We start from the raw sequence: 25100 nt of genomic DNA, 5'->3' as shown, positions 1-25100 counted from the left end.
GAGGGAGATAGTGTAATCCCATGTTGTATTCCCGATAATGGGATGAGTCCCAGACATGTTCACGGTGTGTCTGTTTGAAGCCAGAAGAAGACACCAGGCAGCTGAGCTCACAGAATCCATAAGGGGCTTAGATGCTAACTTGAACAAAAGTGGTGTTTGGATGAGGTCAGCCAGGATGTGGCTATGTAAGTAATTTACTCCCGGATTCCAGTCTAAACTTCGTGAGCAAGGGAGTAGAAGTACGGAAATGATCTGAAACAGGCAGAATGTTCAGAACCACACGTTTACACACAGTCCAAATCGGTCCTCAGTCTGAAATTCTCAGTGTCCTTCAGAATGCTGAGTCATCTGGCATTGCTTATGGCTTCGTGGCTTTCTTTCTACTATAACTCTATTACCCGGGAGATGGTTTCACCTTTCTGTAGAAATTTCCAGCAGAAGTTGGCATGTTTAGTTAAGTATCTAGTGGCAGAATAAAGAAGGCAGGTGGACTGGTCCCTTTTATAATAGTCATGTGCTGGGCATTACAGCAGTATTTTATGTAACAGACATAACAGTTATACATAAAAGTTACTTTATTTTGCCTCAGAACTCCTGTATTGTAGGAATGATATTCCCATTTCACAGATGTGGAAACTGAGGCCTAAGTCCAGCTCAGTAACATACTCAAGAGTGATGCAGTAGTAAGTAGTGAAGCTGCCTCTTTGTAGACAAAGCTGCTCTTTGTCCAGGACTCTACACCTTTCTCATTGTCATCCCAAGCAGAGGGACATTTTTGCCCCCTTGTCCTTTTTTCCCCTCACTGCTTTGATTATATAAGCCTGTAGTTCTGTGTGGTAGCTGTCAGAACTTAAGCAAGATCTGTGAGCAAGGTGCTGACCTAGTATAAATTTAGGAGGCAGAACATTTCCCACATTCAGTGGCAATTGCCAAACCCGTGGGATCAAGAAGGCACGAAGTGAAGGGTAGGGTTTCTGTTCGTGGTGTTTGTTTTGCTTTTTAGTTCTTAATTTGCATGAAAGTGAAGAATCTGGGATTACTCTCGTTTTTTTTCTTTAAGCGCTTTTGTATGTGTGTGCGTGCGTGCGTGTATGTGTGTGTGTGTGTGTGTGTAGGTGTGTGAGGAGGAGGAAGGTCCAAGACGAGGAGGGGGGCGGTCAGCCATTTATTAACTTGTTTGAACTGAAATGTCTCTGCTGAAAACCTGTAATGCTGTCTTCAGCTTCCTGGTATTTTAGATTTTTTAAGCACTTCGGGGGGAAAAAATGGAAATTGGATTGTGTTACGTTAAATTAAAATTCTGTCCGTCTAGCAGTGAGCGGTATATTCTTTGGAAATATTACATTTTTGACAGCACAAGCGATTACAAAAAAATCAATAATCCAAGAACGCTGAAGAGTCTTCTAAGCTCTGGCAAGAAAAGCAATTAGTGTGGATTGATTTACTGTTATTTATTGTGATGAGGTAATTGCCTCAACGCAAGCCTTTCTTGAACTTGTGGTACCCCACGGTTTAGAAACATTTATTCTTTTAAATTGTTTAATTTATCTCTGGCCTCATTTTATAACAGAGATGGCTTCACGCTTCTTAACGGATGTGATGACCTGGCTGTCTTCTCTCCGGCTCCTTAAGCCCAGGCTTGGTTTTGTCCCTGTCACGGCTGAGCCTGGAATGAAGTTCCAACCTCGTGCGCTCAGGCCCGTAAATCCTGGAGAGATGGGGACGGAGACAGAGATCACAGGACTCTTCTCTCCTGCACAGGCGGTGCAGGGCGGCCTTGCCTGCAGCTTCAGATTGCAGCCACGGGCGGAGTACCCAGTCGGCCCGGATTGTGTGCCGCCCGCGGGACGAGGAGAGGGCGCCATACTCCCATTCGCACAGACAGCATCGCTTTGAAATCCCTGCTACAAACCTCTTTAGAGGCTGCCCGTCAGGGACAGAAGCCCGTGGAAGGCTGCCTGCTCCTTGGGGAGCAGCCTTTTCCTTTCTGGTGTGTGTGTCTTCACTTCCGCCTCCGTGTTTCTTTTCGCCCTTGTGTGCATCCCCTGTGACCATGCATCGTCAGGCTCTTTGTGTGTGTGTCAGTCTGGGGGCAAATGCTCTTTGGGCATTTCCCTTATAAACATCGCCACGTGTCTTGTACTGGCCAGTCTTGGTCCTTTTTCTTACGAGTTTGCGTCTTTTTCCTGTTGAGTGGCTCACTTCCCGCTCCCAGGTGCAGGTGCAGTCTTCGGTGATGGTCGCTCCCGGTGTTTCTCTTGCTGCAGGGAGAGGGGCCTGCATGTGGCTCGGCTGGAATGACCCCTAGAGCAGTCTGTGGGCACGTCTTTGCATATGTATGAAACATTTCAGTCTCCCAGCCCGCGTCATCATCCAGAAGGTTCTTGAAGGGCCACTAGCTTTGCTGGATGACCCTGTGCGGGTAATGGGACTTGGCAGTTTATAGATTCCAAGCGATGAAGTTTCTCTGAGTAGAAAGTTTCTCACGGGCACATTTACCACTGGGTAGGGAGTTTAAGTCGGCAGCCGTCCAGTCAGAGGCTTCTGCTTTTGCATGCTTTGCTTTGCGAGTCTGGGGGACCCAGTACTCTCGTTGGTTGTAGCGGGCGACCCAACAGAAATGGAAGGATGTACGCCCCGGCACCTGAACTTGGGGAGCTCACGGTCAGCCTGGGAGGTAATGCCAGCTACCATTGGAGGGTGGAGGGTGGAGGGTGGCATCAACACGGTTTTCCGGAGTGTGCTCCTTGGGACACTCCTTCCTTGGGATCCTGTAGGTGTCGTGTGGACAGGATACAGCGATTCTTAAACTTACTTGACCGGGGCACCTGGGCAGCTCAGTCAATTAAACGTCTGACTCATGGTTTCGGCTCAGGCCATGATCTCTCGGTTCATGAGTTTGAGCCCCACATCGAGCTCTGTGCTGACAGTGCAGAGCCTGCTTGCGATTCTCTCTCTTTCTCTCCCTACCCCTCCCCTGCTCTCTCTCTCTCTCTCTCTCTCTCAAAATAAATAAATAACTTAAAAAAATAAACAAAACTTATTTAACCACAGAACCCCCTTCTCTTTTTTTCTATCCCCATTGTACCTCCCAGCATTTGGGTTTTATGGAACAACTTGGTAAATACTGGTTATCAGAGACTCCAGAAGTAAAAAAAATAAAGCCACGATGTCCCCGGCCAGTCCCTGCCACTCCTGCGGCTTCTGAGCCCACTGCGAGGTGGAGCTCAGATCTTCCAGAGGGCTCCGTGCACCTCCCTGCCCGCCCCATCCCCCCACGCGCTCCCCACCTCTCTCTGCTGCACACCTTGCCTTGCACACCTTGCCCTGCACCCTGTCGCCTCGCCCGGCTTCACACCTGCTCCTCGTCTTCCCACCGCTCTTCTCCCAGAAGGCCGTGCGACTCTCTCACCTCCTCCCAGGCTGGGTTCACCTGCTTTGCTTCCCTCCATGATGCTTGATCTGGCAGGTCACGTGTGACTTGTTTGTGATGCTAGAATGCGAGCCCCGGGAGGCCCCGTGTTTTAGTTTTTGTTCTGTTCTCAGCACGTAGGCAGCCCTTAACAAATATCTGTTGAGCGAACCAGTGAGCAAATAACAAATGCTATGGAACTTCGGTGTAATAGCTGCATCATGGAAGACAGCAAGGTGGAGGTAGAACTCTGAGCTCCTTTGAAGGCTCGTAGCCACGGAGACACGGGGTTTAACGGCTCTTCCGTTGCTGGGCCGGCCCAGCTCGGGTCTTCACTCTGTCCTGAGTTCACTGCCTGGCCTCCAGCCCACGGGGCTCTCCTTCTCTCAGTGTAGTGAGGGCCAGTGAATCCAAGAAGGGGCACAACACGTGTACGTGCTTTAGCACTGAGATGCTCAGTCCTGGGGAAGCCCAGCATGGTCCCAAGGGCAGAGGATTTTTCACATTCGCCCGAGGCTGTAGGCCCGCTGCTGTAAGTCAGGCCCTGTACGACGGGGAGGCTCCGTGCAGCCCGTCAGGAGTTGTTCTTTTAGCAAAGAGCAGATTTAATATCTGTAAATGTATTGTTTTCTTATGTAGGGCACAGAAAGCCTTGCTTCATTATTGTATTATGTTCAAGAAATCTCTCAGTGGAGATTCCGTTCAGAGGGAGTGTGGGTATCTGGTGTGCATTTTAGAAATCTGTGGAAATACAGGCACGGTGGCTCTCAACTGGGTCTACCCTGTAGTTTTGGAGGTAGCTGCTAGCGGGCAATCCTGCGGGCTGTCCACACGGCAGGCTGTGCAGAGCCAGGGCCCTGAGGCAGGACCGATGGGAGGCCAGGGCAAGACAAGGTGAGTGGTTTGTGCTACCAGAACTTCGTGTGCTGCAAATCCTACCCTGAAAACAGCATCACCTTGTTGATCCTGTGAGCGGAACCAAAGTCCTTTGCCAAACTGAAAATCTCAGAGGAAAAGTTGCAGAAACCGTCCATCCAGTCCGTTTCTGGCAGGGAGACTGCCCAGAAGTGGTGTTTGTTTGCTGCAGGCCTGCGGTGGGCAGGGCACCAGCTGTGCTGAGGAGAGTGGCGGGCACCTGGGCTTTGGAGTCAGACCGACCTTAGCTCACACCCTGGTTTTTGCCGGGGAGCAAACGGCTTACCCTCCCAGGGCCTTTGCGTCCCCAGCTGTAAGGAGAGAATCGACGTGTCTTCCCAAGGCGGTTGTGAGGCGTATGGTAGAGACCCAGGGGTCACAGTCTTCATCGCCAGTGCATTCTGGTGCGCCTCCTCGCTCCGGTCTTCCGTTGTTCCAAAGGCAAACATGGAGATTCTAAAATCCCACGTGCAAAAAGGAACACCACTCTTACCTTTCCTTTGAATGATGCGGTGTGCCCAGAGTTTCTGTGTCAACAGTCGATGATAACAATTCGATGAGCATCTCCACGCAGGCTAATCTTTTCACGTGATCACTCCTCCTTGCGAGAAAATGAAGAAGCGTGCCCAAGGTACCCAAATGTTCGGCAGCGGAACCCCGACTGAGCGCAGGTGTGTCTGGCTCCAGAACGCCCTGCCACTCAAAGGTGGTGGTGAGAAAGGTCCTGGGCCCCAGAGCTCTCCAAAGCACATGGTGGGGAAGCATCAGTCGTGATTATTGCTTTCCAGAAGTAAAATCCAGGTAGGGCCTCAGTTGGAAGAAGCTGTCACTTCCCATCTCGTGGGATTTGGCAGGAAACAAGGTCCCCAGACTTAGCCCTTGAGCCATCGACACTCACTGAGTCTTGGGTCAAAGTCAAGTTCAGGGACTGGGCCAGTTGTTTTTTTTTCATCTATTTAACTTCCCATTTACATGTCTGTAATTACTTAAAACATGCATTCTATTCTAGAAATCCTAGAAAACATCGAAATTTATGAAGTCTCCATAGCCTACTAGTGTCTGCTGCTCGCCCCTCGGTATTTCCTTCCTGTTTCCCTCAGGTCTACAGGAATCTAGACTTGGGAGCCTTCAACATAAAGAGCTGGTCTAGAGGGAGTGTTCCCAGGTCAGCTAAATTTAATTAGTACTGAGCTTACTGCTTGCGGGCACCGTTCTAGGTGCTGTAGTAACAATGATCAAGACAGACCAAAAAGCAACAAAAGAATTCTGCCCTCCTGGGGTTTATATTCTCATGGAGGGAATAGACAATTAGCAGAATAAGTAAGTAAATCCTGTCTTCTATTAGAAGGTAATCAGTCCCATAAGAAGCAAACCAGCTCAAAGCTGTAAGGGGCGCCGGGGGAACAGAGAGAGGAGGCCTCACAGGAACAGTGACATCTGACCATGACCTCTTTGACCTCAGGTTGCATCGACCTTCAAAGGGGCACGCACCTGGGAGAGCCTGGGGTGCAGGTGGGTTAGCCTACCCTTCTGTGGATCTTTTCTGAGAGGATGTTGGGTGGGAGAAGACCACACAGTGGAGCTCTGATACTATAGCATCTCTGCATGGTGGCAATGGCGGTGGTGATGGCGATGATATTTATGGTGATGGCGATGGTGATGTTTACGGTGGTGATGATGGTGATGATGATGGTGATGGCGATGATGATGTTTATGGTGATGATGATGGTGATGGCGATGATGATGGTGATGGCGATGGTGATGTTTATGGTGATGGTGATGGTGATAATGATGTTTATGGTGATGGTGATGATGATGTTTATGGTGATGGTGATGATGATGGTGATGGCGATGATGACATTGATGGTGATGGTGATGATGATGTTTATGGTGATGATGTTGATGGTGATGGTGATGGTGATGGTGATGGTGATGGTGATGGTGATGATGATGGTGATGGCGATGGTGATGGTGATGTTTATGGTGATGGTGATGGTGATGATGATGTTTATGGTGATGATGATGTTGATGGTGATGGTGATGTTTATGGTGGTGATGATGGTGATGGTGATGATGATGGTGATGGTGATGATGATGTTTATGGTGATGATGTTTATGGTGATGATGATGGTGATGGCAATGGTGATGTTTATGGTGATGGTGATGATGATGTTTATGGTGATGGTGATGATGATGGTGATGGCGATGATGATATTGATGGTGATGGTGATGATGATGTTTATGGTGATGGTGATGATGATGTTTATGGTGATGGTGATGGTGATGTTTATGGTGATGGTGATGATGATGTTTATGGTGATGGTGATGATGATGTTTATGGTGATGATGATGGTGATGGTGATGATGGAGCAGATATTTTGAACATTTACTCACCCTTTCATCTGTATAACTTCTTTGGTCCCACCCAGTAATTCTGTGCTGTCAGTGTCTTCCCAGTCCCAATTTCTGAGGAGTAAACCAAGACACCGGAAGTTCAGGTCTATGCCTGAGGCCACATGGCTAGTTGATGGTGGCCCTTGTGTAGTGAGGAGGTGGACACAGCTGTCCTAGCCACAGCTTTTGTTGGCGACTGGTACTCGCTCAGCCTTGGTTGGCGTTTAGAGACAGTGGTTGTTTCAGCTCTTGGCTGAGGGCCAACGTCAGGAGCGCCTCCTACCGCCTTACCCTCCTTGTGCTCAGAACATTTTCCGAAGCCATGTCTTCCTCCCTCTGCAGTTTGGCCACGGCTGCATTCTGGGGCCCCACTGCTACTTTCACGGAGCTTCCCTTGGCCTGCTGTCGACCTGGTGTCCCTGGCTGGGCGGTCCCCCAGAAGGGAAGCAATGGGAGTGTAGTGCACTTGCCCCACGTAACCTGGCCTCAAAAGACAGAAATGCAACTCTCTTCAGCATTTCTTCTTTGCCTGTGTAACTAAAACTTAATTGTTCTTTGTAAGTCCTGGGAGGTTGTTTTTTCTTGTTGCTAGTGTTTATTTTTTATGGTCAGTTTTCTGATTTATTTCTGTTATTTTATGCTGTAACATTTGACTCTGAAAATGATCTGAGAGATAATAATAGTTAACATTCACAAAACCCTTATGGTGGGGGGCCAGCCTCGAGCCCCGGGCTCTCCTGGATGCACCCCCTCTATGACCAAGCACCTTGGGAGGGTCACAGGCTGCACCAAGGAGGAGGCTTCTGTAGGAGGGAAGGAGGGAAAGAGGGGTGACCCCCACCAGGAGGTGCTTCAGAGGATGATAGTAACAAATGTGAACGTACTAATTAATTAAGTGTAACAGTCATGAGGCCTGATGTGCCTTATTTCTCAAAGCAGACTCATACTCTTTCTTGACACATCATTTAAACTCTGTCAGGTAAATAGGGAAAGTTTTTTTTTTCCATTTCACAGATGATGTCTTAGCTGGGGTATCCCAGCCGATCAGTGGTGTGCCCAGCACCTGAACCTCAATCCCCTAGCTCCTGGTTCATTCATGCTTTCTGACTCCACACTTTGACCTACGCTTGATGTAAAATGCTATTGGGTCATTACGAGGGCCTTTGTGCCACAAAGGTGTCCACATTCAGATAGCCTGGTCTCCATCAAGCATTGTCGAAACTGCCTTGTACCAACCAGTTCATATATTAGGGGTTGTAACAGTCGTACTATCTCTTCCTGCAGTTGGAATCCATAGTCACTTGGGTATCAGTTAGACTTGTGGTTTGTCTCCTTCTTTACCTCGTCTTTGTCTCTATCTCTACCTTAGCTGGTTTTTTAAATTAAGGTTATAAAGTCTTCACTTGTGGTTGTAGGTTTCACCCCAATAGTTATCCAGAACCTTCTCCCAGGTCATTATCTTTTTCCATCCTCTCCAGAGAGGGGTGGGCCCAACTCAAGGGCCAGGCTCACATCTCCATCCCTGAGCCTTTTGACATAGCTGCACGGCCATCTGCCGTCCTTGGTTACCCAGACCACAGCGGGAGCTCACGTGGCGAGGGCCTTCCTGCCTGCCGGGCCAGCAGGGCACCCTCTACTCCACCCGAAAGCTATCTTGGGCTTTGCAGCTGGTTACCAGTGTTACCACCTGGGACATCGCCTCATCGCCAGCTTCTCATCTGTTTTAAAACATTCCTCTTGGTGCTGACGGGAAGTTGGATTGGCCTCGCTTGCATGCAGTTAGATGCCTTCTAATCGGTTTCTCCGAGCCCAGTTTCACAAGTGAGATGGGACTTCCTGTCCCTGTCTGAGGAACCAGAACCATAAATCCTCTAGTTGTGAAAAAGTCTTATACCTACTTCCCTGATGTAAGTCTGAGAACATCGATTTCAGCCTCCACAAAGTCAACCGCCCTTTGTCTTTCAACTCAGATAGCTGATCTTTGGTGCACCCTTTGAGAAAGACTTTTAAAACATCATTGAAACATGACCCCAAACCCAGCTTCTGCCCTTCGCCTTCTCTCCTTGACTGGCCATGTTACTGGAATTCTTCTTAGTACAGCCACCGGGGCCACGGCCAGGTCCCGTGGACACCCGTTAGGCCTTACCTTACCGGGTTTCTTAGTGTGTTGTCCCTGCCATCCCTGCCTCCGTGAAGGGCACTGTTCCATAGGCCCTGTGACTCCACCCACGCCTGGTTCCTCTGCTGTCACTCTTTCTCATCCTTCTTCGTGAGCTCACCCTCTGGTCTGTCTCTCCTGTTCCAGATGCCGCCCTCATGCTGCTGCCCTCTTCACCTCACACACCCTCTCGTGATGGGCGAATTCCATCTGTGGGCCTCTGCTACTCGCCTGTGCTCAGATCTGTGTCTACAGCCCAGAACTCTCCTCTGAGTTAGGACTCATTCTCCGACCTCTTTCTGGAAATGCCCTCTTGGGTATCCAGAGTCCTGTACTCACACCCCTCTTTCTCCTCGTCTGTAGAACTCCCTCCACAGCTGGTGCAATGCCTTCCTCTTGGGTCTTCCTTGCTGGAGACTTGGGGTCTTCCTGGGGGCCCACCTTCATTTTTTCACACTGCTTCCGAGTCACTGGGTCTGGCTGGTTTTACCTCCCCCATCTCTCTTAAAGCCTCTCTTCACTTTCCACTTCCTTGTGCCATGCTCTCATTTTAGGGCTTATGCAAATATCTGTATCATTTATCTGTAATATACATACATACCTGTGTAAAGACACATAATCTATAATCCATATGTGTGTATTATAGATGCATCTGTGTCTCTTGTGTGCACCTCTGGCCACAACTGGACACGTGTTCCCTGCCTCCAGTCTTGTTCCTTTCAAATCCACCTTCCACCAGTTTCCAGAATGGTTAATTCTAGGTGTGAAGAAACCTGGGGGAGACATGTGTTCCTGAAGCCACATTGCTGGCATGTCCCCCTGTGGTCTGGCGACTGTCTCCTGCCGTCTTCTCAGCCCCCAGCAGTCCCTCCCCCATTATGGTGCTCCAGGAACTGCCTACAGTTCTCCCAGCCCACTGGGTGCTCCTCGTTTTTAGGAGTTGTTGGTTAGGTCTGGGCTTTTTTATGTCCGGGAGATCCATGCCTGCCCTGATGGAGCTCCCAGGGGACCTGGTTGTTCAGGAAATAATGGCAAATGGGAAGTGAAGTCATCTCTTCGTTGCTGGCGGGGCCTGGATCCCCAAATCCAGTGCAGACCAACTGGTCAGGCTGGGAACGTGTGACACTTTTGGTGGATTCCGTAACTGGACCGCAGTTTCCTTATCTGTAAGATGGGGATAATAATTGTACCTAGCATATTAGGTGGTTCTGAGACTTCTAGGAATTAATCCCTGCAAAACACTGAGAACTACCTGGCCTGTGGTAGGTAAAACTGTAATAATTATTATGCTTGATTGCGTTTCTTTTTTTTTTTAATTTTTTTTTTTCAACGTTTTTTATTTATTTTTGGGACAGAGAGAGACAGAGCATGAACGGGGGAGGGGCAGAGAGAGAGGGAGACACAGGATCGGAAACAGGCTCCAGGCTCCGAGGCATCAGCCCAGAGCCTGACGCGGGGCTCGAACTCACGGACCGTGAGATCGTGACTTGGCTGAAGTCGGACGCTCAACCGACTGCGCCACCCAGGCGCCCTCGTTTCTTAATAACTCCAATGTAACCCTGAATAGCAGGAATGCCTCGCTGGTGATTCAGTTTAGTTTTTGGCCACAGTAAGAACGTGGATGTTTTGTTTTACACGAACTCTGCTGCTGTAGCTGCTTCTATGTTCCTCCTGACTTTGGGGCGTCTTTGGGCCCGAAAGCTCTCGATAAAGAACTTCCCTTTGAAGATCTACTGTCCCTTGCCAACTACCAACGTCCGACTTAGACCCCGAGTTTTCTGATTTTCTTGCCCAGATAGCATCGGATCTCTGCATTGACATCTATGTCTCCGAACTCATGTGGATTCAGAGGGTCACAGATCTCTGTGTCCATCACTGGATGCTCAGGGTGGAGCACAGTTCCACCTGCTCCCCGAAGGCGGTCAGTGAGTATGTGCTTCACCACCGAAACCTCAAGACTTGGAATGTAGCAATGCAGTCAGACTTGGTGTCTGGCCGTGGACGTAGAGATGTCACGTGCCCTCTCCTCCGCCTTTGTCCCCAGCCCTGCTGACAAGCGGCAGCACCTCCTCATAGGTCTGAACTTGCTTTGTTGGAAGCGCCCAGATGCGGCCCAGTGACCGCAGTTGTAGGGAGAAGATGCCGAACGGAGGTTCACTGGTGATTGCTGTCACTGAGAGGTTGCGGGGGGCCTGACACAGTGGAAGGGCACTGAGGGTAAGAGGCCGCAGGGGGACAGATCTTTCTAAACCCCTGGTGCCGTCGAGCAGCTGAGCGGCTTCTCACCTCCCTGCATCTTCCAGCGGCTACGATCACGGCCTGCCAGAGGCCACAGGAGAACGTGCCCTCGTGGAGTGAAGGTTGGTTAGCCTCTGAAAGCGTCTCTTTCAGCTTTAAGAATTGAAGATTTTGGGTAGAAATTGATGGTCAGTCAGTCACAGGTGGGCCTACCTGTACATTTTTTGGCCTGTCTGCTCACATCTTGGCAGTTTTTCTCCTCATTTGCAGTTCTGTCGAGGAGTGGGCATGGGAGTACAGGTTGAAACTCTCACGGGGAAGTTAACCTGCTTGGCCCCACGAAGGGCGAAATTGGCTCTGGGGCATGGAGTTAGGTCCACAGGACCATTTCTGTAGTTGCCTCTTCCTGCCTTTTATGCCCACTGACCACTCAGCCCTGGTAAATAGAGTATTTTTCGATTGTTCTTTCTGATTTCTATATAAGTGCTAGTGTTCCAAAAGTAATTTTATAACGTTTGCATATTTAGGAGATGAAAGCATTTGAAAATGTTTTAGCTTCTATTTTAACTCTGCAAATAATGACACAGTCGCATTTTAGATTGCTTGTTCTCTGCTCAGTAGACGGATGAGAGAGCCTGGCTAATTTTTGCCTTTGTTCCGGGTCCTTTTGTTTAATAAATCCTGTGGGCCAAGCCACGGGGTTTTCTTGCACAAGGGACTGAATGTAGCACATGCAGTGTGGCCCAGAGCATCCTGTGACCACAGAGTGGCCTTGCGTAGGGTGGAGGGAACGTTTCAGGTTTTCTCACTGGATTGACTTCCGTGGGTCTTTCTCTCCAAGAATGGCCCTCCTGGGAGTAACAGCATTTGTTTCATAGGCCGGGATGGCCCCTTCCCATGTGCTGCTGGGACAGAAAGGAGCAGGAGCGAATTCTGGAGAGGTTTCCAAGGAAGCCTGGACAAGACTCAGTAATTAGGCGAATAGTAAGAGAAAAGAAAAAGTCTAGGGTGACACTCAGGGGTTTGCCTTTGGGTGATGAGCTGATTTTGCAGAAAGAAGAGTCTGAAATTGTGTGCGTTTATTCTGAGGTGCCTGCAGAGCATCCCCGTAGAGATAACCCGGAAGACAGTTGGACATCCCTGTTTGTGGTTTGCGCGCGATCGCAACAGGATATATATCACGCTGTCAGACCGATCACTGGGTCTACCGCAGGAGAGCAGACAGGCCCTGGACAGAGCTCAGAGAAAGCCGGCACTTCCCGTTGTCCCATCCGGATCCCCCGGACTGTTCCCAGAGCTCCTACCACCATGGGCTGCTCCCTCTCTCCTGTTTCTGCCAGGCCAGCGAGCTGCTTGTGTTCCCAGATGGGCCCTGAAGGCACATTGGGGATTCACGTGGCATTCTGCTGGACAGTTGTAGGGCTCACGGCTCAGAGGGATACTGATACTGTCTTGCCTGTGCGTCAGGGCGGGGGATGGAGCAGTGATCCAGACGTCCATCCTTCACTCAGCCGATGGCATGGCCTCACTGGGTTCCCTAAGGGGCTTGAGCAGGCACCCCTTTCCTCCTCACCGCTCATTCTGGACCCCTCAAAGCAGTATGCAAGGTGGGAGCCAGGCCGCATGACCCCTTGCGTCCTTATCCGGAAAGTGCCTCATCCTGCCCAGGTGGGGGCTGGAAATACATTTACCAGGTGGATTTCCCTAATGGGGGACAGCTGTGGGTTGAAGCCTGTGTCTGTGCACATGCTTGCAGGTGAGTCCTGTGGAGAAAGTGACTTGGAGAAGCAGGTACATCAGGGAATTAATTGTGAGGGGAGCTACTTTGAAAGACATTCACTTTATTTTGTTTTATTTTTTAAATGTTTGTTTATTTTGGGGCGCCTGGGTGGCTCAGTCCGTTAAGCGTCCGACCTCAGCTCAGGTCATGATCTCACGGCTCGTGAGTTCGAGCCCCGCGTCGGGCTCTGTGCTGACAGCTCGGAGCCTGGAGCCTGCTTCGGATTCTGTGTCTCTGTCTCTCGGCCCCTCCCATCCTCGTATTCTGTCTCTCTCTCTCAAAAAGAAACAAACATTTAAAAAAATTAAAAAAATAAATGTTTATTTATGAGAGAGAGAGAGAGAGAGAAAGCACAGACAGGGGAGGGGCAGAGAGGGAGAAAGAGAATCGCAGGCAGACTTCAGGCTCCGCACACAGAGCCCGACACAAGCCTCGATCTTATAACCGTGAGATCATGACCTGAACCAAAATCAATAGTCAGATGCTCAACCCAATGAGCCACCCAGGTGCCCCGGAAGACATTCACTTTAAAAAAAAGAAAAAAAAAGGAAAATGATAGATTGCTGTGTTCCTCTTATGTTATTTTCTTCTTGGACAAGAAGTGGACAAAATGAGAAATGAAAGCAACCACATTGAGCACAGACCCTTCCTACCCAGGGGACACCTTGTGCAATGACTTGCTTGGTCCCCGCCGAGGCAGGACTCAGCATCCCGACGTTGCGTTTTTCCCTGGAGCGCATCCTAGGGGGCAGCCTGCTCATCAGGCTTTGGAGGTGTCAGACACCCCGGGGTGGGGGGTCGGTGGAGGAGGACATTGGGGCAAGTTGCGCCCCTTCCGCTTGGGGCTCGACCTCCCCTGGGGCTCACCTTCAGTCCTTGTCCCTACAGCCCTTCCGCTGTGCCCATTGCCATTACTCCTGTAACATATCCGGCTCCCTGAAACGGCACTACAACAGGAAGCACCCCAACGAGGAATACGCCAACGTGGGCACCGGGGAGCTGGCGGCCGACGCACTCGTCCAGCAAGGTAGGCAGTGTGCCCCTTGAGAGGAGCTGGGACGTCTTACAGCTCAGCCCCAACCCCTGAGCATTTGTTAGTTCCCCGTCGTCATGACTGTGCTCCACGTCCCCCGTTGGTATGTCCCGGCGTTACTTGCTGCCTCCGTGGAAATCCAGGATGAGGAATCCTAATTTACCACCCTCCCCACAACGTTCACTTGCCAGCGCTGGCTGCTTCTGTTCTTGGTCCATGTACCTTCCTCCTGCATGAAAGTTCTTGCTCACGTGCACATTCTGTTTCCCTCAGTATAACTTCCAAGGGCTGTTTGTGGTCCAGCATCAGGTGGCCCATTTTGTTTCGCCCTGCTCCTGTTGGACATGGTAGGGTTTCCAGATTCCTCTTTTGCAATTATGAATCATGCCGTGGCAAGCATATTTGTAGGTGAGCTTCTTCAGATTATCCAGAAATATTTATTGAGTGCTCAGATTGCTTATTCATCCTGAAAAGGATAAACCATTTAGAGCATTTAAACTGAACAGAATGGATGCAAACCTCTCATATTCTTGAAAAGCCTGAGAGGTTTTTTTTTTTTTTTTTTTGCTGCTTTTTTCAGTAAATGATCGCATATTCCCACTTGAGAAGGTTGAGCTCATGAGCTGTTGCCATACAGAGAAGTGCTGCTGTATTTATATCCGTGCCTCAGTAATTCAACTCAAAAAATGATTGCCGCACACAGTCCATCAGTTTTTACTACTTCCTGAGTCCTGTGACTCTTTGAAGCCAGAGACCGTTTTAGAAACCTGCCCCCAGTAAACAGAGATGCGGGCTGGCGCTCCCGGCTGCAGGCGCGGGCGCTCCGAGGTTTCCGGTGCGGCGCGAAGTCCCCGCTCGCTGGGATTGCCTTGAATGAATCTTCATATAAAACAAATGAATTGACCGAATCCTTCAGCACTTTCAGTGACAGGGCTGATGTATGGAGGTAGATAACGGCATAAAAACTCAGGATAATTTTAGAGCCATCCATCAGGGGTAACGGGGAGTGTGTGCCTCGTGTTTTAATGACCGTTTCGTGGAGCTGAAGACCGGGATGGCGCCGTGGGGGGTGCAGGGGCCCTGGCTCGAGTCTGTGCTCTGCTCCTTGAGTGGTGCCATCGGGGCACGTTAACCAGCCTCTCCAGCTCAGGCCCTTCACCTGAGAATGGAGTCGATAGCAGCCTTCTCTCCTGGTGGCGGATGGGGTTACCTGAGCGAGCACCTGAGTGGCACGCAATACATTTTCGTACTTGTTTCCTTTTTCCTGAAAACATCTACGCCCTCTAGAGCTCTAGAGCCATTGCATCATTTTTGATGCCCCCCACCCCGCCCCTCCTGCCCCGGTCCAGGAATCACAGAGGAGAGAACCGATTGCCTTAGAGTCACAGCAGATTGCTGGAGAAGCAGGCTAGACATTCCTTTTATTATCCTTCGCGCTGTTGGGTTGGATTGGCAGGAAATAGACCTTTACTGCGGCTGTTGGGACAGGCGTGGGGCTCTGATTGATGACACTATCACTGCTCTCTGCTTCCAAACTTTCATCATCGCCTTGCGGAGAATGTGCCGGTGCCGAACTGTTTCCTGCCCTACGTTTTCAGTTACCTTTCTAAGACGCTCTGTCATCCGTTGGCATTCTCTGACAGGGTCTGCCGGGTTTTAATTTTTATCTTCGCAGGGGCATTTTTGGTGTCTTCATATACACATATACATGCGTATACATATATGTATATATGTGTATGTGTGTACATATGTGTGTGTGTGTGTATATATATATATATATATACACACACACACACACACACACACACGTACATATGTACACACACACATATTTCCAGTGCCCCCTTCAAGGGACAAACTGAGGAAGGAAACAACTAGATGCCTCTCTTGGCTCATAAGAGACATTACACCATTGTATTTTGGCGGGAGAATAGTCTCTGAAATGAGATAGCTGGTTGAGTATGAACACAGCTTAGGAACTTTAAGAGCACGATGCTCCCACTGTTCCTCTGTCTGAGAGCAGGCAGGAAAACGGAGGGACAACTGTGTGGGATGCACACAGTTGCTGTGTTCGGAACGCTGGGTGCTTGGGTACCACTGGAAATTTTCATCTTCTTTTGATTAATTTCACAGAATTCTCCCCAACCTCTCCCCACCCCCACACTTGGTTTTGTTTTTCTCTTCTAGTCCCTCATCAAAAAATACCTTCACGGGACTTACTGACTTCTTGTTTTGGTATAGAGAAATATGTGTTAGAGTAACGTGACAACAAGCTGTGAACAAAACGTACCCTTCTCAGAGTGGTGTTACGGCTTCCCCACAGGGGAAGGGACTCCTTGTCCATCAGCCCAGCATAAGCAGTGCCATGCTGTGACACAGGCAAAGCCATCAGCTGTGGGCAAAGGTTCTCTTACAATGATCAGGGATTTGGGAAGGATGTCCACGCGTGGCACTGTGCAGGAGGTAGGGAAGAAGGCCTAAAAGGCAGAGATGTTTCCAGGTCAGACATTTCTGTTCCTTGCCGGTTTCTGGGGGAAGGTTCCCCGGTGGTCTCCGTGGAGTCGGGGTGATTTTCAGTGGGCTCCCGAAGGCCTCTGGAATGGCGGCTGCTCTGGCGTCCACCCGTCGTGTTCCGTAAATGTTTACCAACGGGCTGTCTCGGGCAGGGAGAAGGGAGGCTGGTTTACAGCGTTTGCCAGCTTCTGTAGTGGAAATGGTTGTGCTGTGGCCAATTTGAAGCTACCAGTGTGATGTCCCTGAACTGGACAGAGATGCGCACAGCGGCTTGCGAGCTGGTGGCAGCTGGCTCCCGCCCGCCACTGGTCCCCAGGGCACAGGGGTGACGATGGCACCCCTTTGGGACCCACAGTCCCCTGAGAACTCTGGTGCGTTTCGGTAATGAGACTTGCCCGGAAGGCCGTGTCGATGTGTTACTACTCCCTGCTTATATTTGGTGTCCTTCTGATACTTCGAAGGCAGATTGGACAATCTCTTGCTAATTTTCTTAGCCCATCGCTTGTTCGTTAATATGGATGTGAGGCATTTTCCCACACAAACACACGTTTTCACGTCGTGTGGCTGCGGGCCCGGCCCTGTTTCCTCTCGGAATCTGCCTGAGTTAGTAGCGCAGGGGCCGCTTCCCTAGGTCTCGGGCTGGGGGCTGGCTTTGCTTCACAGGCCCTTAGCTCCGTCCTGAGCTCACCGCAGGACACAGGTGGGACTAGCAGGCTGCTTACTTCCCAGTGACCTCAGAGCAGCCCTGCAGGTCACTCCAGGTCACTCCAGGTTATTGGCATGAGCACAGGCATGGGAGTCTGGGGCCCGGAGCCGGGGTGGCCGATCGCTGTGGCGCTGGGACGACTCGCTTAACTTCTCTGAACGTTGTGTTACGTGTCTTCAAAGATGAGGTGCTGATTCTGCTCAACAGCAGTTGCAGAGATTAGATCTTACTCTCTAAGGTCCCAGGAGGTGCCTGACACGTAGTGCTTGATAAATGGTTCAGATTGGCTATCGTGTTTATTCCCACGTTCCTTGGTCACCATGTGTCTCTTGTGCTCCTAGTGTGCCCGACATTGTGCTGGACCCTGGGATGTGGTGGCCTTTATCGTGTTGTGGCCTGGGCTGTGGACGAAGGCTGGGAAGCTCCTCCAAGGCCCCGTGTTCTGGCTGTAACAGAATGCGTGTTCCTTCCAACAGTTACCCGTGCTGCTACAGGAGAATTCGCTGCTTCTCTGTGGTGCTGACCCTTCTCCCCGGCCCCACTATTCGAGGGTCATTGAGGCTGGGGTGGCGATTGGGATGAGGGGCAGCGGGAAGAGCAGGGCTCGAGGAGAAGGCTGCGTTTGCGGCACCTGCTAAAATCTTGGCGTGATTTTGAACTACCCTAATAGAAGAGTGTAAAAGTATATGCATACGCACCTTGGATATATATCCATACCTTGGCTTTTCACACCAAATCCAGGGCAAATAGCATAGAAGAAAATCCAGAAACTACCAGGTTACACAAAAGTCATTGATTTGATTTGGAGACATTTTAATTTTAGAATTGTTTTTGTTAGGGCCCGGATTCCATACCTGACTGGCAGGTGCTTCCAGTGATGTGATGTCATTGCACCGTGTTATTGCTCTGCATTCCTTTCTCTCTCAGAGGCCCTGTGAGGTCGGCATCGTCATTCCTGTTTTCAAGACAGGAAACACGGGTGGGAGAGTGGTCAGCCCAGGCCACAAAGTGGGCGAGGGCCCGGCTGGCCCCCCCAAGCTTGTCTCACATTTGCACTTGTTAAGGAGGAAGAGGAGGAGGAAGCATATGGTCCTGTTCTGGGACAGTGATTGGCTCGCATTCCATAGTGGTCACATGATCCTGTGTCAGAGGGTCTCGCACACACAGGCTGCCGTTTACTCTTTCTGAGTTTTTTTGTCTCCAGGTCTAGCTGCTGATCTAGCGGCTGATCTGCTGATCTGGGGTTCGAGAGAGATCCAGGTAGTGTTCTGACAGCATGCTGTGTGACCAGGGGCCTCCACGTCATGCTTGCATAGGATTTCCACTAGATTGCTGTCCTGGGCGCGTTTCCTCGTTCTGGGCTGGGGCTCTGCCGGGTCTCAGGACAGGCACTGGATTAAGAGACAGCAAGAAGTGGGGATTTTAACAAAGTCCGGGTCCACATTTTGCTTCCTAGTATTGTATCATCACATTGCTCTGTATCCAGTTTCCTTTGATAATTAAGCTCATTTGTCACAGTTACTGTCTAGCTGCTTGTATCAGTTTCTTACCGCAGCTGTGACAAATGGCCACACACTTGCTGGTGGGTTAAAGCAACACAGATTTATTATCTTAAGGTTCTGAAGGTTAGAAGTCCAAGATAGGTGTCACAGGCTCAGGTCGAGTTTGCTAACACGTATGTATTCCTTCTGGAGTCTCCAGAGGAGAGCCTGTTCTCTGGCCTGTTCCAGCTTCTAGAGGCGGCTCACATTCCTTGCCTCAGCCCCTTCCTTCTTCCACTGTCACGGCCGCCAGTGACAGTAGAGGCTTCTCTGTGACCTCCCTTGTGCCTCTTCTACAGGAGGACCCTTGTGATTACATTAGTCCCGCCTGAATAATCCACGCTAATCTCCCTGTCTCAGGAGCCTTGATGAATCACGACCTCAAAGTCCCTTCTTGCCACACGAGGTGACCCTCCCATGTTGCAGGGATCAGGATGTGAACCTTTCTTTTTTCTTTCTCTGTGTTTAGTTATTTTTCATTGTAACGAAAACCTCACACACCTGTCTTTGTTGTGTATCCAGGCACATTCCATTCCAGACCGTCAGCTCCTGGGGGCCAGGACCCCCACCTGTTTAGTGTGGGCTCACAGTGCCCCTAGGGCCTAATCCAGTTTACAAACAGGTCCCCACTGCTTTTTTTTTTTTTTTCCCAGCTTTACTGAGGTATCGTTCACAAAGCTGTAAGATATTTAGGATTCTCATCATCCAGTCGGCTGACACATTCATCACCTCACACACTAATCCTTTTGCTCTTGTTGAGAATGTGTAAGTTCTACTCTTAGCAAACTTCAGCTATCAGCTGTGGTTACCGCATTTCACATCAGACCCTCAGACCTTAATCATCTTATAACTGCCAGTGCGCACTCTCTTACCAGCCTCTCCCTGTCTCCCGTGGTCCCCCGCTCCCGGCAACCACTTTTCTAGTCTGTTTCTATGAGTCTGACTTTTTTGGTTTTTGTTTTTGATTCCCCCTATAAGTGAAATTATACAGTATTTATCTTTCTCTGTCTGACTCATTTCACTTAGCGTAATGCCCTCAGGGTCCATCCATGTTGTCAAAACTGGCAGGGTTTCCTTCCTTCTCATGGCTTACTAATATTCCTGTGTGTGTGTGTGTGTGTGTGTGTGTGTGTGTGTGTGTGTGTGTATACACTACATCTTCTTTACCCACGTGTCTATTGATGGGCACAGGTTGTGGTCATATCTTGGCTATTGTAAATAATGCTGCAGTGAACATGAGATTGCAGATACTGCTCTGATACTCTGTTTTCATTACCTTTCCATACAAACCCAGCAGCGGGATGGCTGTATCATAGGGTGGTTGTATTTTTAACTTTTTGAGGAACCTCCATACTGCTTTCCAGCGTGGCGGAGTTTACATTCCCACCAGTAGTGCACAAGGATTCCCTTCCCTCCAGGATGTGAATATCTCCGGGCGTCCATTATTCTGTCTAGTGGAGTGCCTTTGTTAAAGTTACGAGCTTTAGCATTTCGTCTTAGAGAAAACAAAGGCCCGGGAGTTTCAGGAAGTGGCTCCTGGGTCATGGGAGTCAGTGCCAGCTCCAGGTACCCGACTGCCCAGCCTCCCGTTCCGCACCACCCTGGGAGTAATGTTATTGGAAATGAAATTGAATTTTCAATAAGGTCACCCACCACAAAGGAGCGCAGATATTTTAATGCCTAAGACTCTTCCAGAATACACTGCATTCCAAAAAGAGCAAAGGGTGCCGTGATCGATTTTTAAAATTGTTCCTGACGTCCTGTGCTCTTGCCTGGTTCATCACGCCTTCTGAGGAAACTGCAATTTTGGGGTTGGCCGTTCTTGTGGTGTGCACTTTATACACCAGGGCCACAAGTAAATTCGCCACATCTCCCATGACCTTTATTGTGCATTGCCTAAGAATGTAATGAATTGAACTGGGAATTAATTTCTCTCGGCTTTGCTGCCAATTAAGTGCTCACATTCTGCATTTAGTCTGGGTCACGTGCTTCCAATGTATTGTTCTTTAATTAAAGGCAATGTGGCAAAGGTTGAGGTTTTAATTACTGTGGGGCATTAGCATATTAATTTTAATTTAAACATAATATAAGGATGTTTTTTCTCCTGAAATTAGTTTCCATTTAAGAGCACCCCGGAAGGAGTCTTTAATTCCATTTAGGTCGCTTTTGTTCGCTGCCTCTTGCTAAGTCTCTATAGGAGGACCTATCTCGCTTGAACCAACTGAAAAAAGGCAGAGGTTCTCACACCTTGGAGAGCTTTAAAAAAGGTGATCCTAGGAAAATACATCATTTTAGATGATTAATAAGTGATAACAAAGGAAGCTAAAATCTAAGTTAATTATCAGCTAGGTAGGAAAGAATAAGCCCATTTCGTTTGGCCTAAAAAAAGAGTGCACAACCTGTAAGTTTTGGAAAATATAAGCACCTGTTTGAGCTGCCTCCTCTGTAGAATGTTCTGGAAGTTTATAATTTGGTGTTGCCAGTCTTTCTGCTGATTCTGTCCTGTCTCTGTTGGGCCTGCTGTGCTCTCCTGCGCCCTCCCAGCGTGGCACGGCTGTAAAGCAGTGAGTTGAAGGCACAAGGGGATGCGCTGTTGGCCATCTGGGTTGGCTTCCTTTTCCGCTCATGACTGTGTGGGGAATCACGCACCACCTCAGGTGATATACAGGAAGCCCCAGTTACAGAAGAGTGCACTGTCAGATACCACTGACATGGAATTGATTCCGAAAATCAAGCACATCATACTTGCATCTGGGAGATGCTTAAATTACGTTCCACGTCTTCATGAGATTTGCTTGTTATTATGCAATTTGTCAAGACAGCCTCGTCATCAGTACAGAATTCCTCTTCTCCCTCCTCAGTACCCCAGTGAGCAAGAAATAAATCTCAGACCCGGGGTGGGTGCAGGAGAGCACAGCAAGTCTGACGGAGACAGGGACAGAGGCAGCAGAAGGACTGGCCGTAGACCCCATGACACCAGGTTTGCCAAGAAGGGAATGAGCTTGGTCAATGCCAGAGACAGAGAAAGGAGAGACTGCGGGAAGGGTGGGGAAGAGACAAGGCCAGAGAGAAGGCAGGAATAAGATCACACAGGGGTGACAGTAAAGTCATGCAGGCTACCGCTTGGAGCTGGGATTTTATTCTGGGTCTGATGGAAGGTTCTATACCTATGAGGGATGTGATTTAGTTTATTTTTAAAAGCCCATTCTGGGGGCGCCTGGGTGGCTCAGTCGGTTAAGCAGCCGACTTCGGCTTGGGTCATGATCTCGCGGTCCGTGAGTTCGAGCCCCACATCGGGCTCTGTGCCGACCGCTCAGAGCCTGGAGCCTGTTTCAGATTCTGTGTCTCCCTGTCTCTCTGACCCTCCCCTGTTCATGCTCTGTCTCTCTCTGTCTCAAAAATAAATAAGCGTTAAAAAAAAAATAAAAGCCCATTCTGTGGGCACCTGGATGGCTCAGTCAGTTAAGCATCCCAGCTTCGGCTCAGGTCATGATCTCACGGTTTGTGGGTTCGAGCCCCACATCAGGCTCTCTGCTGTCAGCACAGGGCCTGCTTGGGGTTCTCTGTCTCCCTCTCTCTCTGCCCCTCCCCCGCGCTCTCTCACTTTCTCTCTCTCAAAAATAAATAAACATTAAAAAAATTCAAAAGCCCGTTCTGTGTGCGGGGTGGAGAGTAGACCAACGGTGGCTGCAGGAAGACCAGCTGTGCCCACGACGCCACCCCGGCTCGGCTCAGGGTGCTGGCCTGATGGTGCCAGTGGGTAGCCTGACTCTGGCCTGCTAATCCTGCTAATCCTTTGTGTGGATTTGGAGACCTGGTGCCGGGACAACTCCCTCTGAGGCTAGAGTTCCTGAGGCTAGAGTTTGCTTCTTTTTTCTTTTTTTAAAACTTCTAAAAAATGTTTATTTTGGGGTGAGACGGAGAGGCAGAGCGTGAGCAGGGGAGGGGGAGAGAGAGAGGGAGACCCAGAATCCGAAGCGGGCTCCGGGCTCCGAGCTGTCAGCGCAGAGCCCGACGCGGGGCTTAGACTCACGAACTGTGTGATCATGAGCTGAGCCGAAGTCGGACGCTTACGTGACTGAACCACCCAGGCGCCCCTAGAGTTTGCTTCTGAATTCACAGCCTGTGAAAAGTGATTTTTGTCACTAATTTAGTTGCTGCTCTTGATAGAATTTTAGAAAGATAGTCTTTTGTGTCACTCTGAGGGTTTTTTCTGTTGTTTGTCTTTTTACCTAGAGCTGTACATGCTCTTAAAGCATCCACGCCTCCCACAACACGTGTAAGATTTTGTAGCGACGTTTCACTCGGTCTTTACTGGGAAATCCAAATGGGGATTTATGCAAATGGCTCAGCCTTTGGTGTGAAGGAGCCTGGCTCTTGGTTCATGTTTTGGGACACAGGCGGTTGAGGAAAGCAGCCTTGTCCTTCAGTTCTTTTTGTTTTCTAACTTACTTGTTATTTTCAAATGAAAACAAAAATGAAAGAATGGTTGAGGCCACCTACTCACTTGGCCACAGGAATTCTGTTACTCTGGCACCGAAAATATGACGTATATATTAGACTTTCTGCAAATGCTCGTTGGAAAATGAAAAGAAGTACATTAAGCTTTAGAAACGTCTGCCCTGAAAAACCTCTGTGCTGTCGCTGTTCTATTCTAGTACGGAGGGGAACTGGCACTGGACGTAAGTACTGGAGACAAACAGTGTGTTCCCTGGAGTTGAGGGGCGGGAGGGAGGCGCACTGGGGCCCTTTTAGGTGCTGCGAACGCTCCTTTTTCCTCTGTGCCTTCAGGTGGTTTGAAGTGCCCTGTGTGCAGCTTTGTGTATGGCACCAAGTGGGAGTTCAACAGACACTTGAAGAACAAGCATGGCCTGAAGTTGGTGGAAAACGAAGGAGATCCCAAGTGGGAGGTAACTTTTGAAAGTACGGTATTGATCTTGACATTTCCAGATGCACGTGACAGAATGGAGCAGGCATGGGTCCTTCTCAGAGGATGGGGTTTTCTGGTCGGGAAGCTAGGAAGTCTTTTCAAATCCCGTCTCCTGCCTGAGGGGTGAGACCTGGGCTGTGCAGGTAAATTCGTACCCGGAGTTGAGTTTAGACCATTTTGTGAATGTCTGTGTTGGTGTCATTGGCACTTTCACTTCTGTGACTCACCAATCCAGAGTTTCAACTATTGTATCTGAAAAAAGAGTGCAAGGCAAGGAGTATGTTGTGAGTCCTCACCAGGAGAACCAGGAAGGTCTCCATCTTCTGAATCTAGGCCCTACTGTCCTGTTCCTGAAGGCCTGTGCTCCCTCCCGCCATCTTTGTTTTACCCTCGGGGTTAGAACCAGTCACTGGCTGGAAACACATCTGTGTTCTCAAAGCCAGTAGCTCTCTTTTCAAGTACCAAGTGTCATGACCACGGACTTATTGCAGTCTCTCCCTAAGGCGGGGTTTCCCGATCTCAGCACTGCTGACATTATGGTCTTCCACAGTATCATCATTTGTGTATAGAGACTGTTCTGTGCGTGTCAGGATGTTTGGTGGCATCATGGACCTCCACACACCAGATGTCAGTGGCATCCCCCGTTCTGACAACCAAAAACGTCATGGACATTGTCAATGTCCCCGGAAGTCAAAGTCACCTCCACATGAGAACCACTTATCAAAGGACTTTCTGGAGGAGCATCAGAGTATCCAGGGGTTAAGAGTAAGGGCTTTGAAAAAAAAAATCATACGTCATGACAATGTGTGAAACATTCTAGAATGCAAGGGAAGGATAGTTCGATAGGAGGGAATCTTTTAATATAATCCATCATAAAATAAAAGTAGCGAAAAAAATGAAATGATTATCTTCACATATTCAGAAAAGGCACTTGACAAAATCAAGCATCTGCTGATGAAAAATAGTCAATAAAGTATAATTGGATGGGTACATCCTTAAGACAAAAACAGTCTATACGTGCATCTCAGTCCCAAAGCCGGTGTCTTCTTACTTGGTGAGGAAACACTGGAGGGTTTCTTGGTTGAATCAGGAAGAAGACAAGGATGTCCCAGAAGCTCTGGGACTTAGGTCACCAAGTCTTTAACGTCAGTTGGGATGCATCAGCCAGTGTGTTGGGCAAGACAAAGTAAATGGTGACATTAAGAATTGGAAGAGAAGAAATCAAGTTATCTGTATCTGAAGATGACAGGATTCTGTTTTTGGAAAATCCAAAAGAGTGAATGAAAGACTACTGCACACAATAAGCATCAGATCGAACCATAAACATAAAATAATGAATAGCTTGCATGTAGAGAGAGGCAAGAGCAAAAAGATCTGAGATTTAAATGTAAAAACAGTGAGATTTTGGGGCACCTGCATGGCTCAGTCGGTTAAGCATCCGACTGCGGCTCAGGTCATGATCTCATGGTTTGTGAGTTC

General features: G+C 49.2%; 1 protein-coding gene across 5 annotated transcripts in view; it reads left to right on the top strand.

Annotated features, from left to right (window-relative positions):
• ZFAT (zinc finger and AT-hook domain containing) overlaps positions 1-25100 on the top strand; it is a 286033-nt gene that overhangs the window by 227824 nt on the left and 33109 nt on the right. For 4 of the 5 annotated variants that reach the window (XM_019459785.2, XM_019459783.2, XM_019459784.2 and 1 more), the window contains 2 exons: positions 13786-13924; positions 23483-23601. In XM_019459785.2, the coding sequence (XP_019315330.1) occupies positions 13786-13924; positions 23483-23601 (258 nt within the window). Of the gene's footprint in view, positions 1-13785; positions 13925-23482; positions 23602-25100 lie in introns of those variants that run through there. The other variant, XM_019459789.2, reaches the window with a different exon arrangement.

Source organism: Panthera pardus, unplaced genomic scaffold (genome assembly GCF_024362965.1).
Source record: "Panthera pardus isolate Hobbes unplaced genomic scaffold, ASM2436296v1 HiC_scaffold_7, whole genome shotgun sequence".
NCBI lineage: Eukaryota > Metazoa > Chordata > Mammalia > Carnivora > Felidae > Panthera > Panthera pardus.
This window is presented reverse-complemented; position numbering and strand designations above follow the sequence as displayed.